Here is a 19741-nt window from a genome sequence, read left to right as displayed (position 1 = left end):
TTCTTCAAAACCTTATCCTTTAAAAAAAAAAAAAAAAAAAAAGAGGTAGATGTAGATGTCCTTATTAAATGAAAAATGTTTTGAAAGTAATTTGAAAGAAAATGCATGGACATAAATGTTGAAAATATGCTATTACTGCAGTAAATAGTAAGAAGAAGAAATAATGACCCAATAAAATTGCATCAACCGCATTTGTATTTAATACCTGTAAAAACACTGCATTGTACAACACCATCATCAAGAGATGCTGTCAGGAAAGCAATGTACAGAATATTTACAAGCAAAACCAGGTCTATTTGCAAAGCAAGCAGCTTGAAAGAGACATGGTTTACATTATTTACGTAAGAAAAACAATGACAGCTAAATAGTCGGTCTCTTTGTGTGCCGTTTCCCCAAGTGAAGAAAAAATGGTGAAATATTTAAAGTCTTGCCTGGGACATGACAAATGCTTCCTTTATTATTTATCTGAATAGAGTTTAGGTTTGTTCCTGTGCCAACAAAGAAACATACAGAGCATACAGCTGTCTATCTTTTAGATCTTCCAACCTCATGTCCAAACAGAAATAGTTAGCATGTTTGTAGTATCCTGCATTTGAGTGGTATCCTGCATTTGAGTGGATAATTCAAAATGGACAACTTGACATTGTAAATGACAGATTATCAATATTTGTTTGAAGATGTGGAAAACATGTGGACGCTGTAAACAAAATGTGTTCAGAGCATTTAAACAATGCCTTAAACCTCTTTCCAAAAAGTGCATTATAACATAGTGCAAATATAAAAGATCAGATGTGACAGGCATATAAATTATTTTAATTGAACTTCTGCATTGGCTAGTGGCTAGCATTGTCAGTTATTTGTAAGAGATAGACATACAGTTTGCAAGTGACAAAAGTGTGACATTCCACAAGTTGACATTAAAAGCTGCTATTTAGAGTCAACTGTAAATTTGTGTTTATTGGTTAATGATTAATGATGTAAGCAACACGGCAACTCACGTGCCAAGATGTTCTGACATTCTATGTCCCCAGAACCAGTTTTACAATCAAATGTCTGCTACTTCACCGGCTGCTTGTTTGACAGGATCCAGAATTTAACACCCAACCTCACAGGATGTGGGTTTATATGGCACAACTGCAAGCCTCTCTCTCAGTTTTGGCTTAAGAAGACTCAAGGGAAGGTGGTTCTTTCCAAAGCTTGCTCCTTAGTCTGGTTTATGCTTTGGAATCTGGGGCTGACAATGTCTGTAATTTTGCTAAACTTATTTCTAAACATTCCTGTTGTGACTGGCCAACTGTCTCTCTCAACAAATTAACTCAGATTCTTCAACTCGTTCAGGATTCTTGGAACCTTGTTGCAGTCTATACTGAAGAGTATTTTGGTTTTACCAGAACTCTTTTGTTTGTGGTCGTTTCCTGTGTCTCCTTGTTTTTAGGTTGGTGTTTGGAATTGTCTTCTCTCTGAGTTTTCAGTTTCCTGTTTTATTTTGAAGGTTTGCCCCTTGTGTGTTTCCTACTTTACTTCCTGTCTTTGTCCTGTTTCCCACCCTGTGATAGTCTATGTGTTTCACCTGTGTCCAACTACCCCTACCTCCCCTGTGTGAATGTCTCTGTGCTTCTCTTTGTCAGTTTGTCGTCTCACCTGGCCGTCTCACCACCCTGCTGTTATTTCCTCTCCATCTCTTGTGAGTTTTTTCTTGTACTAGTGTTTTGTTTTTTACCTCAGTGTTTTTCTGTTTAGAGATTTTTTTGGAAAGGACCTCTGAGGTTTTTATTTTGACTGTTATCAATGCTGTTAATATCTCAAAGCTTTGTATATCTCAAAACCTTAACTTTTTTCTACCCTAACTTTCCAAATTGGAATAAGTTCTAATGTCACATTTTTTTCTTTTGTTGCAGTTCATAAAAATAGTAATGAATGATTTTACTGCTCTACTGATTTATCTCATGCATAAGGACTGTCAGTTTCAATCTGGGTCTGTGTCAGGACTATACTGTTATTATTAGTGATCACTGAACCTCACCATAAGCTGCTTAATGTTCCGTATCATCCCTGTTACAGAGCCTCTCACTTTTCTCTCCAAGCCAAGCTGGAAATCTGTCACTCCCTCTCCACCTCATAAGAATCCTCAATCACCTTGAAGGTAAATCTGAAAACCAGTGGCATCAGTGAACTTCACATCTACTTTGTATTATGTTGTCTTTCCATTATACTATTTAGATTTTTTTGTTATGCATGTGCAAGAAAAGAAAAGTGTGTGCATGCTTCTAAGGAGGATCGGTGCATTAACACATCAATTAAATATCCTCTATCAGGCCTTTACTGATGAATAATGATGGCCAGTCCCCAGGGGCCTTTTTCAGTTTGCCACACTGTAAAACACTGTTATAGCAAAGGTTAATTCAAATAAGAACAGTTTTCCATTACTAACTGTAATGACTGCTTGCTAATTAAGTAACGTAAATAGACTAAATTGCATTTCACCTAATGTGTATCTAACTTGGTGTTGCAGGCCCAGTCAAGACAGAAACTCAAAGATGCTGTGCAAGGTAATCATTTATTTATTTTTGTTGTAATTTTGGATCCTGTGGTCCATAATTACAGACTTCTGTAGTTTTTCAGCTGAGATCTGTATCGCTCACTGGGTACTGCTGTTTTTTTCAATGTGTCTCAGCTGTTGTGAAGAGGGTAAATGTTCTGAACGGTATTTGTTTACCATGTAGGCAGCTGCCTCTAAATATCTGAAAGCAACGTGTGTTTGAGGACTAAACTTTGTACCACAGAAAAAGACTTTGGAAAATGATCAAGTCACTCACTGGCAGACCTGGGTGACTAATGAAAGTTCACACCACATTGTGAGTAACAGTCTCAGAAACACCTAGCAACTAAATTGTTGTATCTCTGTGATCTGGGCAGGCAAAGGAGCCTCATCTTCATCCGAATAGGAGCATGATTATTTTAGAATGACCATGAATAAAAGCTATTCAGGAGAAGGGTTATTTCTCTTTCTTATTATAAAAGTCTGACAGAGGTATGAAAAGTAATATGCTCAAGCAGATGAATGCTTCCACAAAGCACTGACCTTGAATCTTCTCGATAAACATGATGAAATTATATGATTTCTCCAACAGAACTAAAAGAAATGACTCAAATATTGCATATGAATAAAGGTATTGTACAGAAATTTAATACAGATTTAAATCACCCTTCTTAGGCTGGATGTATTATTCTCAATAGTCTGACATATTCATTCAGTTGGCACAGTGCTTTTAGAAGGCTGATTCCTGCTGCACTGCACATTACAGGCAACATATGCAAAGCCCCCTGGGAGTTATAGTTTATGTCCTCCCACAGGGAATCGGCTCAATCATCTCATTAATCGAGTCTTTATCCATGAGTAAAATTGTATCTGGGGAATATTTCTATCTCCTGTGTTATTGGGTAAGCAGAGAACTCTAGAGTAACTGCCCACGTGTGACAGAAAACAGATTGGTGTAAATAAAAGAAGGAAAAATCAGAACAGAAAGGAAATGAAATTACAAGAGCTGTGCTGACGATGCTTGTAGCTATTGTTATAAATACCAGAAAAACAGGTTTCTCCATTTAGGGGCCTTTCTTTGGCGCTGGCTTGAAGTCAATATACAGAATCTGAATATATATATATATATATAAATAAATCTGAACATGTAGCTGATTATAAATGTTAAAAGGATGAAATAACAAATGGTTTTGTCAGTACAGTGAAATTCTGAATGCCTGTGGAGTAGATTGTATTTGACTGTAAAAAATGACCAAATATTGTCTGACTATAATGTGGGAGTGTTAAATGTAGTTTTCTGTGAACTAGCTTGTACATATTTTGTAGTTTTTTAATGTTGCAATAAATATTTTAAGCTGATATCTTAAATCAAATAATAGATCAATCAGCACTATTTAATTGATTTCTCATCATTGTTTTGGGGTGAAGTTCTTTAAACAGTTATTTCTAAACATGATAGTTTTCTTAGTTTTTAAAATTTAGAATTAATGGCTGTAAAATGTGAAAACAGAATACATTATATCCCCAAAATCAGTATCTAATGTGGTTCAATAAGGTTCAAGATCAACACGAGAAAACCAATCCCATTCCACACATGAAAATATCATGAAAGCCAAGCTAATTGCCGACCTGATGCCAACTAGCCATTCTCGTAACCTTTTTGCGAGTGTCTGTGGATTTCAGTACATACACCACAGCAACATTCAGAGCTCAGACATTGACATTGATCACTGGTTCTACTTCAGGCAAAAGACAGTTTTATCTGACGTCCATCTGATCTTGAACAACTTAATCAAAATGTGGTAGTGTTTTCATGTTGAATGTTGTATTCATTAAAGATCTCTGTTATTTTGACCAACAAAAAGTGCTTTACTGTGAATCAGTTTTACTATACTGGATTTAAAACCAGCAATAGCCATCAACATAACCAACAAGATCTCAGTGTAACACTTTAGCTTTGACAGATATTTACTTTAAATCAGATTCGATTTTGAGTTGTCTGCCTTCATTTGTTTCATCAGTTACTTTGATCAAAGCCTTTTAAAATCTTTGTCACTCATGTTGAATACTGAGTAAACATGTTATTTCCTTCTGGCAGGCCATTTCAAAGCCTTAAGGCACAAAGCCATGGGAGATTTAGGGCACTGGCCCATAAAGGAGATCTATGATTAAGAAAAAAGTGCCATATCAACATGTGCAAATAAGGTTGTTATCGAGAGAATTAAAAAAAGGCATTTACAGAAAGTCAGTGAAGAGAGCCAAGAATTAGGAACAAATTATGATTATGTCATTCAGCCGTATGTGATGGGAATAAAGAGCAGAAGAGAGGGATGAAACTCAAACCTACCTGTTATAGAGGAGAATATCTGGGACCCAGATCAGGTGAGAAGGGAAGCGAAGGTTCTGAACCCCGGGGTAGCTCTCTGGGTTCCATGAAAGGTAAACGTCTGTCCAGGTCTGATAGAAACAATGGACAATGGAGAGAATTATTAATAAAAAGGACATCATACAAAAGGCAGCTATGTATAGTAGGTGTGGACTAGGAGGGGATTATTAATGTTAAGTGAATGATTGACAGAAAAGTTGCCAATTACCAAAATTAAGGTTTTTTTCTATAGTCTGCTTTTGGTCGTGGAAATGTTTTGCTGTTCTTGTCTTGTTTGGTGATAAAGCACATTAGCAAGCGTAAATGGTGTTGGTGCTACAACATGTACACTGCATACATAATCTGTGCATCATAACACCTTTCCTTAATGTGCATCCTGGCCAATAACAGCAAAGTCTGACCGCTCTTTGTGATTATTACCAATCGTAAACCAGGAGAAATCTAAAGCTGTCCCTCCATACAGGCAAATTTTCCAACAACTGTTGGCTCTTACACTTTGTCTCCAGCCTGTCTGGCAGTGAAATCTTGCCAAGCCAACAGTTGTTGCCACTGACCCCTGCACTCCCATTTGAGCCTGGACCAATGTTCGGCGAGGGGCTAACTGAGTCCGTAATCATAGTGTTTAAAAGCACAAAGAGTGAGTGTGTTCTGTGTCCACTCTGCTCTGTACCTCTTTTCATGACTTACAATGTGTAGCAAGATGAACTGATCTGTGCAACGGCATGGACTATTGTGTGTGTGTGTGTGTGTGTGTGTGTGTGTGTGTGTGTGTGTGTTACGGCATGTCAGTATATTTGTATGTGCACAGTGTGTCTAGTACATGTATACAAGTTATATATATAGATGGAGGCACTCAGATGTTGTAGCCATAGGGCAAATTCCCTATGGAGCAAACACAGTCCCATTACTAATGTGGCCAAAGCACACACATGCATGCACATACACACATGGATGGAACATGTTTACTGTGTATTTGTGTTTGCATGGATGAGCTCTAGAGATTGTTTATGTATGTGCATGTCAATGTACATATGTGCATCTGTTTAGTGATTACAATTAACCCAAAATCATAGTTTCTTCAAAGAGATCCATCTAACGCGGGCCTGCTGACAAATGTCTCCAGCTAATGTCTTAATCGCTACACTTGTCATCTGTGGGCCTTGGCCGTTTGGTGCAAGAGAGACTTCTTTTCATGTTTGTTGGCTCTGAAGGCTCAACTAGCAGCCAACAGAACAAATCACAGCTCAGTAACTTTGTAGTCTGTCAGGAACAGATGAGGAGGACACTAGGCTATGTAAGAAAACAGCTGTCAGAATAGGTTTGCAGTTTCATAACAGAAATGTTAAAAAAAGCATCACTAATTGGAGACAACTAGGTTCTTATTAAAGGAGTGTGAAGTTCATCCATTCATCTTGAATTCAAGATGAACTGTGAAACATTTTGATATATATATATATATATATACATATATATATGTATATATACGTATGTATATATATTTAAGTCACCAGTCTATAGTAAGCCACGTATTAATTTTTGTATTTCTGAAACATTCGTCTCAGAGGTTACTGTCTTAAAAATGTAAGGTCTTGACCCTATCTCAAGTGCCTTGAGATCATGTATATTATGATTTGGTGCTATACAAACTGAATTGAAATTGAACTCAAAGACAATAGAGGTGAATAAAATTGAATTGCATGGCTGCAAGCACCAGGAAATATAGCTCGTGAAATATAGCTCTGCCCTGAGGGCTCCCTGCTTCATCGTTTGCATATGTGGAAAGCTTGAGGTAGCGAGAGCACACCTCTCTACCCTTCCATGATCCTTCATGGAAAGTGAGGCATGGAGAGCAGCAGCTAAAGACCGGAGCATCAAAAAGCAGCAGGAAGCAATGTCGACACATGACATTGATTAGGTCCGATTAAGTCTGAAGAGGAGGTGCTGGGGTGGAGTGGATGCAGGAAGAGTAGGCAGCTAAAGCAGCTTAAATAGAGCGCCCAATATGAGCCTTGCCAATTGAATGCATAGCAGAGGATCAGCTGTACCATCAGCCGATGTGGGCTGGCATGGATCTGCTGTTGTCAACTGATGTACTGGACTTTGGCTATTGACTTTGTGGGCTCTCTGAAGTATCGCTATGCTTAATTTAGCTTTCCACAAAATAGACTCCCAGTTAAGCAGGATATCCCACAGACCGCTCTGTAAAAAATGTTACGTAGAAAATTATCAAAATGCTTATTTATGGGGAGACACATTTCCTAATTTTCACCAACATTATATTAAGATGGAGGCAGAAATATCTGAGTCAAAATGTAGGTTTTGGTGATTTCAGTGATATTAATAATAATGCATAAGAGCTGGGTTGAGGAGGCACAGAGGTAACACACACATTCCTATGAAACTCATTACAATTCCCACCTATACACCACATAGAATGGAATCCATTTGGATCTGGGACATTCATTGCCTGATAAACCTATAATCCATAAAATCCTCCTTGATGCAGCAGAGGAGAAACTGTCTCTTCTCTTTCTCACTGGCCGTGAGCTTGTTCATGTACTTCTCAGGTCTCCCTAAGCCAGTCAGCAGCCACCTCAACCTGACTAAGTGAAGGCTGTCACATTTTAACAGGGCTATCATGACTGGGTTACTGTGATGATGAGGTTTCTATTTTAAATGGAAGGCCTGATAACATTCCTGAAGCTCCTGTCATATCTTTCTTGTACCATTACCTTATATTCAACTTTGTTTAATGGGATAGATGTGCTGTAGCTGAGCTAAGTAGTTTACACATGCTTAAATGTTAATACATGGATACTGTTAGGAACATGACAATTGACAGTCCATTAAACCGCTATGTCTCGAACAGCGCTCGTCCAATCATAACCTAGAGACTGTGATTAGGCATGCCAGATGTGAGTCGCATTGGATTTTGAATCGGTGTGAAATGTACTGTTGAAAAAGAAATACCTGATAGCTCAGAAGGTTGTGCCTTTCAAAAGCCAAACACACTACAGGAAGGAATGTGTTAACGAGTGTGTTTTTCTGCTCTGACACTGTAAACAGTAGTAATTATAATTAATTGCGTTAGTTTGGACAGTTGAAGTAAATTTGAAAACGGAGGATGGTGTACAGGTATATGGTTAGCACAACCACTCTGTTGTACTTCTCCAAAGGTGCAGAGGCCGGACCTGGATGCTAGCAGGGCATTCATAGCACTGTGTGGTAGTCCTTTACTGGATCTGGAGAAGCAGCCCTTGCCAACTTTAAACTCAATAATATTATTTTAGTGGTTTGTACTTGTCTGTCAATATTTTTGTTCTTGTAATATTAAAAGTGGTGTTTGCTGCATTGCTGCATTGAATGGCTGTGTGCACACTCACGAGCTTGCGTTAATGTCCATAAGGTTTTTGCTATCACCGCAGTGGATGAACAACAGTTCGACCTTTAAAGTTTCAGCTTTAGTTGTGTACATACCCATAAGTGGCATGAAATGCAGTTCTCTATCTGACAGGAGAACTTCTTTCACTCTTTATTTTCTACACCTGTCTGTTGCATGTGAGAGCGACCTTTGTGCACTTGCAATCCTGCTTCCCTTTTAGATTGAATTAATTCAGCGGAAACTGATGAAAAGAAGGTGAAATCAATTCCAGGATCTGCCAATTTATTTGGATATGCTCCAAAATTGAATGGTTACTCTCTTGGGCCATATCCCACCCCTCCACAAAATGATCTACAAGTTGGTTTAGTAGTTTTGCATATTCCTGCTAACTAAAAATGTCTTGCTTTAAATGCTTTATCTAGATGAAACTCTGTGCCTCCAAAAGGAGTGAGGTGTAAATATGATTTTAAAACATGAATGACAAAGCCCACAGGTCATAAACATCACACACAAAAGCCTTCCGAAAATATGCTTGATGACAACGATCACACAGTGATCACACAAAAAGCACTTGGAGAGGAGACGTACCAGCTGCAGCCAGGCATTTGTGATCATCACTTGGTTCTTTTCATCCTGGAGGAGAACAGAAGGAGAGAGACAAGCAATCAGCAGCCAGTAGATGTGGCTTTAGACACAAAGTGAATGGGGATGTTCTGCAGGGCGAGAAAAAATAAATACTACTCATAAACATGAGGTGAGATTATGAGACAGATCGGCAATGAAGTCAAACTTGGTCCCCGATGGCTCAGAGCTGGTGTGCCCACTTAATGAGAGTGACTCACTCCAGCTTATTCTCTTTTATTACATTCTTGTGACGATATCCAAGAGAATTCATGTTTGCTAATGTAATACATCAGACTGGGCTGCACGTCATTCACACAGGCTGTCATGCCCCCTTTTGGCATTTGTATAAACGCTTGCAAAAAACCCCAATTGAAATTAATAATATGATTATATGAGTTGCTGTGTAAAATAAATTCAACAACATCTATAATTACAATCATTGGACACAGTTATTGTATTGTTGTATTGTTATGAGAAGCACACTGACAGGACTCCCAGCCAATCGGTTCGACTCAGTTAGCTGATGTGCTGCTCATTTGCCTGTGTGTGTGAAAGTAGTCATGTTAGTTGACCCTGTAAGTTTGGCTCATCTGAGGAGAGGAAACATGACACAATTTAACTTCCGTGAATAACAGCTGTGGTTTAATATGCACAGCAGATACTGCAGAAGCACATCCAAGATTTCAATAAATCAGGGGCCATGAAGGGCAATGTCCAACATCCATGCAAGTCCTGATTCCATAAGTTCCACATTTATGATATTCCTAATGTTTTGTTAGCTCTCTGGCTTTGAGCAAAGCAATATGTGATTGAATATATTTTAGAAAATATTTAGGCATATAACAAAGCTTGGAAAATTCTTAACAAAGTTATTTTTTAAATTTTACTGAAAGGACAAGGGCACTTGAGGGGCCAATCAGATTTCAGCTAGGGTCAGTGTCCCGGCAGGCAGAATGGACATTTAATAATGTTCAGTCATTTACAAACTACACCTGATGGTTTTGTTTTATGCTGCTATTTTGAATTAAACTCCATGGTGACTTTGGGAAAGGGTCGCAAGCCAAGTTCCTCAATGTGCCAGTCTGATGTATACAACAAAAATAAAGGACAAAACAGGACAAAGAGCAATTTGTGCAAGAAGCTGACAGTGACACTGAGCAGAAAGGATGGGCCTTTTCAACAAAGACATGAGTTTACAGTCATTTCTATATGCGTCATCAAAACAGAAATATACAGTGGCTCCAGCTGCATTTTATGATATTTTCCAAAGCGTCAGCTCATGTTGAAAAGGTCGGAGAGAAGGATGGGGAACAAGTAAAGAGCTCAGAGAGAGAAATCACGATTGACAGGGGGAGAAGCAGAACAGACAAAGACTGAGAAGTCTCAAGAAAAGATGAAGAGAGAGGTCAGACATAGAGGTACAAGTTAGTAGGGCCCAACAAAGGAAGAGTGGCTGGACTTCTTTCAAGTGTGTTTAACAGAATCCCACATGACAGCTACAAGTTTTGCTCGTTGTTACACGCGGGTACGCTGCATGTCTGACATGTTAGTTCCCTCTTACCCCTGCAAAAATGTGCAAACTGCTTGACAGTGATAGTGAGTCACGGTAGCGTTTCTTACTCTTGCTGTTCCTCTGTGGTTTCACCCTTTTTTTTCTCCAACGTTATCTATCTACCCATGACTGATGCTGGAATAACACCGCCAGCTCAACCCTTTGAAAACTTCTCTTTTAATGTTCCTGGGGTAAAATCATGAAATCAATTTGCTCACTTTATTTCTTTCTATTCCTCGTCACACCAGTGCTAAGGTACCCTAAGGTTTTCTTTCTTATCCAAGAGTTTTATACTATCTTCCCTTGCTTCATGCTGCTTCTTTCTCTTGGAGAACAAATCTGACTTGTTCTCATGTTGTGAGACTTTCACAGAAGTGTGTGCCTTGACTTTGACAAGTTTCCATTTCTGGCTTCTTGGCTCTTTATCTAAAGAATAAATGAATGTCTCTGAACAGGCTTTGCCTTCATGTATATGTAGTTTGCCCTAAAAACAGTGTGCAGTATGAATATATCATGTATCATATTTAAACTGAGTGTTGAGATAATCATATTTATTTGTTTATTCCACATCCAGCTCTTCAATTTATAGTAAATATGGAGTCATTTCTTATTTATAACAATCTGCTGTGGAAATGAAGGAAACACAAATCAGGACTACAAACCATCATCAGCTCTCATAAACTCTGCCAGGTTATTAGTTAAACATAACTCAGATTCAGAGAGCTTCATTAATCCCTGAAGGGCAATTTGTTGCACTGTCAAACCCATTCATCTAAATAAATAAGAAGAGATAAATCAGTAGCCGCAATCAGACATCAACATGCCAGTGACTAGTGGACAAATCAACGTAAACAACCACATCAACAACATCAACATGCACGACTCACAATTGATAAAAAGATTGATATAAGTTGCTTAAAATCTAAGACAACAAAAGAGAATCCTGGACTAGTGTATTCTTTGGTTTCCTTGGGTTAGGGTCAAGTTTAAGGACTTGTTGCTTTAAGCAGCTCCAGACAAGATGAAAGAATCTGCCTTTAAACACCAAAGAAATCCAGACATCAAAACATCATCACTGAAATAACCATTAACTTGATCATCATACTGAAGAATGAGAAAATACAAACATAAAAACTTTTCTGCCCTTGTTTTATCTGACACTGCTATACTACATATAATTCCATTACTTTCTGTATCACCATTTTTATCATAGAGATGTATGAGCTGCTTCAGAAGGTGCTTTCATCAACGACAACCAAAGCAAACTTGCTGCTCTTTCTTCACAGTGTAGTGAAAATCGATTCTCACACAATCGTCGCCTCCTCCCTATCTCCCTGCACGCTCCAATCTTATCTCCACCTGTCCTTTCTGATCTGTCCCTCTTTTAAGCAGCATCTATTCGCCGCTGCTGAAATAGAGAGGCCTCCTTTTGTGTGCTTCACAAAGCAACATTTTTTTCCTGTCCCTTAGGTGAACAATCTGGCGAGCGGTTGTGGAGATTTGGCGTTGCCTCCACGTTGCTGTGTTTTTTGCTCCACTTTCTGTCTGACCCTTGCTCAGCTGCAATGGGCAGTATCAGCCCTGTCACACCCGCTATAAACACTCTAATCTCCCATAAATCTGCTCTGATTGGTTTTAGACAGACTGGCCAGGGATTGATGGACACTTGTTTTCAGTGAAAGCTCCTTAACTGTATTTCATGCAAATCATTGGACATTATTCTGCCAAAGGACAAAAACATGTTTTTCCATGTATGTTGATTCAGAAATAGAATTTCAGTTTTTTATCCCCAGTAGGGGAGATGAGGACAGATCCCTGCATATTTTCAATCATGATCAAAAGATAAGTATTTCACACATATTGAATAAACAAACAATAAAGAGACGGATTCAAGATTCATATCTCAGGATACGCCGCTGTGCTCCCTGTGCTTGGTTTTACCTTCCTGGAAAACAAAACAGCTGTTCGACAAGGCGTTGTGACATGAAGGATGAACAGGATGCCGCCCTCTGGTTTTAACAGTTCAACAGATACGGCTGGATGTCTGTATGTGAAGGAAGCAACGTGGCCTGGTTTAACAAGAGCACAATGAGAAGCATCTCTTCATGTACCGTCTGTCTCGCGGTTGAGAGAATCAAATGTGAACACAAGGATAGCACTGCCAGCTATCTTGTACAAAGCAGTGTTTGTTAGGAGAAATGTTTCTGGCCGGGTGAATCTCCGTCAGGAAGTTAGTCCAGCCGGTGAACACGGTGGAACATTTAGCAGCAAAAAAAAAGAGCTAAATGAGAGTGAATAATTTAACTAGAGTTATCACATGACCAGAAACTAATGCTGATGTTGCTCTGTAAACTGCTGGATGTGGCTCAGGAAGTAGAGCGGGTTTTTCCACTAACCAGAAGGTCATCAGTTCGATCCCAATCTCCCCCATTCTGCATGCTGAAGTGTCCTGTACTCAACCACAAAACGTGATGTGTGATACAGAAAGTGCTGCACATAGATGCGCTGTATGGATGTGTGTGAATGGCAAAACTGTAATGTTAAGTACTTTGATTGGACAATAAGATATAAATACAGATCATATAAGCAACTGATTTCAGTTTACCACAGCAATGTGGTTCAAATATTTCCACTGCCCAGAAAAAGGTCAAGATCAATTATGTCATCTTTAGATATCACTTGCTTACAGGCCAGTATTTTTCTCACTGTTTCCAATCTTTATGCTAAGCTATAGCCTATAGCCTTAGTTTAATGTACAGCTGTAGGGATGGTATCAATCTCCTCATTAAACTCGCTGCCAGATAGTAAACCGGTTTATGTTCCAAAAATGTCCAACTAAAACCACTAAAAAAGCCACCAGTCAATTATAAGAATAATTTAAAAATGCCAAATGAGTAAAAAGACATTGTACCACACTAGGATATGTTAATATATAAAAAGCATTGTCTCAATTATTTTTTTGACCATCCTCAAACATTACTGTATATGCCATTATATATTATGTATATTATATATTACACTATATCTGTACAGGAGAATAGTACCTGGCTAATTCTTATCTAACTCAGATGCTCCAGACAGAGAGGCACCAACTTCAACTCATTTCACCAGTGGAAAGAAATAAGGACACAATGTGATTTAGGAACACATGGTTTAGACTGAACTATCCAAAAGGATGTGAACACCTACATGTAACATAGAGTGACAGTAATTCCAGCCATTCATTGATGTGCTGTTAGAATGGGTGACGCAAGTAGAGGATGATATACTGGGATGCTGTGGGAGACATCCTCAGACTCGGGGGTGACAATGTCTCATGTTACTCTGTTAGTGTTTGTATATTGTTGCAGCATCTGGTCTCCTTGATGCATCAAGTCTACATTAAACTTTTCTGTATAAGACATCAGCTGCTGCCTGAGTTCTCCTTTCACCAGCTTCCAGAAAACTTCCAGAACAATTGTCAATGGTAACAGTGGAGCTAGTTTTAACTACTTTATATAATGTTGGGATACGCTCATCCTATTGAATAGATTACAACAAACTGTAAAAAAACAAGTAAATAACGCAGTCAAAAGGATAAACTGAAGTCAAAAGAGCAGTATCCCCCTCTGATTTGCAGTGGGGTTAAAACATTTTTGCACAAAATGGAAATACTTAAAATGTAAGTAAAGTTCTATAGTTTCATTCTACCACTGGACCATAATGCTTTGTTTATAGGGTACATGAGGCACATGGTGGCTGTTCATACTGGTTGGTGACCAGTCCTGCGCTCGTCTGTCTGTGTATCCGTCATTATTCATGGTGATGAGCCCAATCTGTGGGCATCAACCTGCCCCAGTTCCCTGGTTAGAGAGGCACCTCGGAGCAGATGGAAGAATCAAAGGCCGCATTACACACACATGCACACACAAGCAGCATTACATTATTTACAACTGCTGCCCAGTAAGCATTAAGTCATATGGTCTTTCCAGTTCATCCATTATTTATGAAGTCAGCAAACAGTGTAGTTAACAATACATACGTAAATAGAAACACACACACACTCACATTAACCCTAACTGTAACTCAAACCTTAAACTAAATTTATACTTACCCTATAAGTTAAATGTCTCTGCCTTAAAATGTATTGATTTATGATATTGGAAGTCCCCCACAATATGACGGCAGGACCACATACATTTTGTTAAATAAAAACTTACCCAATCCAATTATATCAAGTCTTTCTTGATAAAACCTTTACACTCTTTCACCATATGCTCTCCATGGAGACCTCCTCACCTCTCGACTCTGTTTCTCCGGTCAGTAATTTGCAAGCTTAAAGAATACATTAAAATATTGTTCCATATGTGCTGAAGGAATCTTGACCATATTAATAATAGAATGGAAATCCTATGGTACAGCCCAGTGTGCAGCTCTTACCACCATGCAGTTATGATGAGGAGATGTGCACATCTTGTGACATGGCTGGCTCAGGGATGTGACAGGGGTGTCGGCTTTGGTTTTTTGGATGAGTGCTTCGGCTGTGTGGTGAGGCTAACAGGCAAGAAGTTATGTGTGGGTTTGTGTGAGGGTAGGTGCAGGAGCTGGGGAGCGGGAGAAAACACAAAACCAAGCGCAGGGCAAACACAGATGGAACAGAACATAAGATAAGCTATGACAGGAAATCTACCCAAACCACAGAAGTGTCGATCGAAAAGTGGCTGGTCTGACATAAAAAAAGAGGGAGGATTGTGGCTGCAGTGATCTAAATGGGGTTTCTGTGGGTGAACAATGTAGGACACACGTAGGATCTGATGTTTTAAATGACGCTTTTCTATGAAGAAACTACTTTAAATATTTTGCATTGAAGGAGAAGAAACAGCAGTCGATTTTAGGTTAAGAGAATTCACAATAAGTGATTAAAGGACATTTTGCAAAAAAAAGCTTTCTCATTAAGACGCAGAGGAAAACAGTATACTGTTCTCATGTTCTCAAAAACATTAAGGGAATACTTCACAGTATAACATCAAGTCAGTTAAACTTCAGGGATATCAATCTGTCCATTTAGAAAGCACACGTTATTGTGAATCACTTTGCTGCAAATGAAAGTGACAACAGGTGCAATGCAGGCAAAGAAAGACAACCCCCAAAAAGTGAATGGTTTTGCATGTGGTGGCCACAGACAGTTGCTCTCTCTTAATCCTTCCTGACTGATTCTTCTCTAGTTTTGTGTTCTGCTAGTGTCCTTGTCACAAGTGGTAGCATGAGGCGGTACCTGCAGCCCTATCAGGTTGCACAGGTAGTCCAGCTCCTCCAGGATGGCACATCCATATGTGTGGTCGCAAGAAGGTTTACTGTGTCTCCCAGTCCATTTTCAAGAGAATGGAGGAAATACCAGGAGACCGACCATTATACGAATAGAGCTGGACAGGGCAGAAGAAAAGCTTCAACCGAGCAGCAGGATCGCTATGTGCTCCTTTGTACAATAGGAGCAGGAACAGCAATGCCAGAGCCCAACCAAATGACCTCCAGCAGGCTACTGGTGTGCGTCTTTCTGACCAAACTGTCATGAGGGTGGCATGAGGGCCTGACATCCTTTAGTGGGACCTGTGTTCACAGCCCTGCACCGTGCACCAGAATTGGTATGTCTGCCACTGGCGCCCCGTTCTCCTCACAGATGAGAGCAGGTTCACACTGAGCACATGTGACAGGCGTGAATGAGTCTGGAGACACCGTGGTGAATGTTATGCTGCCTGTAACATCATCTGTTTGTTGGTGGGTCATTGATGGTCTGGGGAGTCATATGTTATCAGACCTTATGCTGGTGCAGTGGGCCCCAGGTTCCTCCTGGCGCAGGACAATGCCCAGCCTCATGGTCAGAGTGTGCAGGCAGTTCCAAAGGCATCAATGCCATTGACTGGCCCTCAAGTTCCCCAAACCTGTCCAAACCTGTAAGTCCAGGAACTTAACTTTCACTTCTCAGATGAAGTCTGTGCCGTTCCTTTGGTTTGTCGGTGTTTTCCTCCATTCAACATCTTTTCTGTTCGCAAACTTCCTACAGACCCTTCATAACAACCTCCCAGATCCACTTCTTCTTCCACGTTTTTTTACTGGCGCAGTTCTTCATGCAGCTTCTTCAGTAAACAAACGCATACTCATAGTCTCTGTGTCCACACTCCAAACCAGCTGGTGGCGGTAATGCACCAAACTGTTCTTAGCCTACCACAAAAAAACGCCAGAAGAAGAGGCAGTAAACATATGCGAGATGTCACCTCAGACTAGTTTGTCCTTTTCGGGGATCTGTAGCTATATGGCAATCCAACATGGCGATGCCCCGGGCGCGACCCGAGTCAATGTATTTATAAGGCTTATTGAAATACAAACGCTACAGTTTTTATTAGATATGAGGATTATATCCATTTTTTTGCAAATGGAGCCTTAGAAAACCTCAGACATCTTACACACTGCTACTTTAACAGTCTGGAGCTGCAGCTTCATATTAAATATCTGTATCAAGCATTTAATCTAACTCTTATTTACCACAAATAGAACACTGTTCCTTTAAAAGAGGCACGTGAAAATATTAAAAAACGGACAGAGGTCGGATGGTGGTTCAGGAGTTGTGGGTTGCAGCAGATGATTGGAAAGAAAATGGGCAAAAAGTAAGCGGGCATATATAAGTGAGAGGCTGAAAGGTTTTGCTTCTAGATCCATTAAATGAAAAAAGGATCAAGGGGAGAAACATCTTTTAAAGATTAATATTCTCACTTGGTTGGGTGAATCCATTGGTGGAATAAAGGTTTAGGTGGGAAGAGGAGGAAGATTAAGTGCAACAACCACAAGGTAATTGCACTAGCATGTGCCACAGTCACTGTAATATTAGAGGCCTTTAGTGCAATCAAAACAAAAATATGCAACGTCATTTTATTAGATCACTCCGTTGATTTCTGAGAAAAATTCCACACTTGGTTCTTCCACTCTGTCCTCAAGCATACAATGTAATATAATCACAGACACTCACCACATCAATGATCTGTAGCAGTGTGAGGCCGAGGTCCACCACGATTGGTGCTGAGTCGTTCTGGACCGGTCTCTCCAGCCGATTGTAGTTGACCATCAGGTCACGGTACAGCTTCCTCTGGTACACACCGCCGTGACAACCTGAGGTAAAAGAGACAATGAAAGAAAACTGAGAATGAGAGAGAAGTTACGGAGATGAAGGAAACGGATAGAAGAGGCTCGGGGTGTTAGAGAGGGTTACATAGGTTAAGACATCAGGTATGAGTAACAAATGAGAAGGATAAAGGTAAAGAGATGAGGTAGCAGCCATGGAGAGCATAATTACGGGAGGAACTATCAAATTTAAATGAATCTGTTTTCATTAATGCAAAGACATAACCAACCCAGTAGTTGAATAAAATCAATTGAAAGTTTTCTTCCACAAACATTAATGCCAGTAATCTAATCAACGATATTATTGCAATTATTTCCAACATCGTTCATGTGGAGCCAAATCCCCCAAGAAGTCCTGATTAAATCACGATATGATGAATGTAATGAGCACATTATTAACTCTGTGGACTTTAATTGTGTTGACTGTGGTTTATTCTTGTCTCTCCTGTATTCATTATGGCTCATCAAGTGGTGTACACTGAACAACGAGGCATCCGTCTTTAACAGGAATGAATATCACAGCGCAGTCCCCGTCGCAAAAGAAAAGCCAGTCAGTCGTGAAGGTGGCATGTATCTGCTTATCACCACACCATTTCTCTTCCTGCTCATATAGTAAAATTAAAATAAAATCCAGCTTACTTAGACTGTGAATAGAGCGTCTTAGAGAAGGCGGCACAAAACTGTAGGGTAATAAATCATTACCAAGCTCCTGATACACAATCCTGAACAAATATACTGTAATTTAATTATTTCAAACCCTAAATAAAATGATTGTATGTATATCAAAATCCTAGTACTTAATTTTTTTGGATCTTATAGTTCAATTTTAAATAAACTTTAAGCCAAACCACAAATTGAAAACATAAAAGACATACATAAAACTAGGAAAGCACTCAGAGATGCTACACCCATGCCATCTTAAGTATATGTATCAGAAGTAATTCATCAAACTGACAAAATTAGCATTAACTACAAAAACTAGCTAAAGTAATCATACACAATCATATATTGATAATACCACTGTGTATGAGATTGTAAGACCTGACGAGCATAATATATGTATTTTGAGGGCATATGTGTGTTGTAGCTATTATCAGAGCTGTGAAATAATATGTATAATTATAACTGCCAGCGGCAAAACAAAGGCTCTAACTCTTTTGTACTTGACAGAGGGAAGAAGCTCAATCAGCATGAGTTGAAGTCTCTGAGCAATTATGAACAGGTTTCATTTCAGGCTTAAAAAAAGAGAACAGAGTCACTTCAGCAGGTTCAATTATGTGGAAAGACTGCGTGAGACCAATCACACAGTCATTTCATCATAACACTGTATAAAGCATTTTATTTATTCATTCATTGAGTTCTGTCATTCATCACCTTTTCATCAGATGTGAAGGAAACTAAATGTGCCTGTTCAACACAAGATGTTGCCAGTGAGTTTACTTATTACTGGCCTCCTGCACATGTTCATCCAAATGTGTGAAAGTTTGACCACTGGGTTTTGATGTACACAGCTTTAGTCATTTTGGCTTGAATTTGTAAAGCACTTTGAAACCTTGTTTAAATAAGTGTTATTAAAATAAAGTTATTATTGTATTATTATATTCCCCTATGCATCAGGCTGATCTTGCTTTGGCTGGTTTATTTCTAACCAAGCAGATTTATTCTTCAAAAAATGATATTTGCTATGCCTTGTCTGTTTCCTGAAGATATTTTGGTTGATGGTGACCATGGTTTTCAACTGCTCATGGTTCTTTGAAAGAGAAATGTGTATCTCAGTTTGGTCAAAATCCAGAATTAGTTTTTGTGTTTCATTAGGCCAAATCTTTGGTCTTGACCTTTAATGGATTTGGGGAAAAAAATCAATGGTGCAGGTCCTGACCCAACTCCCACTCCACTTGCCAAATTTAATCCGGATCAAAAACGACCTAAATTATTGCTGTGACAGACAGACGGGCGGACAGACAGACTAAAATGCATCAGCCTGATACATACTGTAAGTAAATATTACAACTTTGCATTATATGATGGAAAGCTCAAACTCCTGCCTCTTTAAGCCCCTCCTCCTCTGATTTGCCAGCGGCCCCATTCTTCTGTAATTGATCATCT

The 19741-nt window shown here is 39.2% G+C and overlaps 1 protein-coding gene and 1 long non-coding RNA gene across 2 annotated transcripts in view; one reads left to right on the top strand and one right to left on the bottom strand.

Moving 5' to 3' along the window:
- Window positions 1–19741, bottom strand: part of LOC109627678 (neuronal acetylcholine receptor subunit alpha-7-like) — a 42414-nt gene that overhangs the window by 12058 nt on the left and 10615 nt on the right. The window contains exons 2-4 of the mRNA XM_069530545.1: window positions 17484–17623; window positions 8896–8940; window positions 4887–4996 (exon numbers count right to left, since the gene is read on the bottom strand). Of these exons, the coding sequence (XP_069386646.1) occupies window positions 4887–4996; window positions 8896–8940; window positions 17484–17623 (295 nt within the window). The remainder of the gene's footprint in view (window positions 1–4886; window positions 4997–8895; window positions 8941–17483; window positions 17624–19741) is intronic.
- Window positions 1–19741, top strand: part of LOC138411194 (uncharacterized) — a 39966-nt gene that overhangs the window by 10022 nt on the left and 10203 nt on the right. The window contains exons 5-6 of the long non-coding RNA XR_011243852.1: window positions 2062–2143; window positions 2513–2549. This is a non-coding gene — a long non-coding RNA (uncharacterized lncRNA). The remainder of the gene's footprint in view (window positions 1–2061; window positions 2144–2512; window positions 2550–19741) is intronic.

Source organism: Paralichthys olivaceus, chromosome 8 (genome assembly GCF_024713975.1).
Source record: "Paralichthys olivaceus isolate ysfri-2021 chromosome 8, ASM2471397v2, whole genome shotgun sequence".
In the NCBI taxonomy this organism is placed as follows: Eukaryota; Metazoa; Chordata; class Actinopteri; order Pleuronectiformes; family Paralichthyidae; genus Paralichthys; species Paralichthys olivaceus.
Note: the sequence above shows the minus strand (reverse complement) of the source record. Positions and strands in the feature narration are given on the sequence as shown.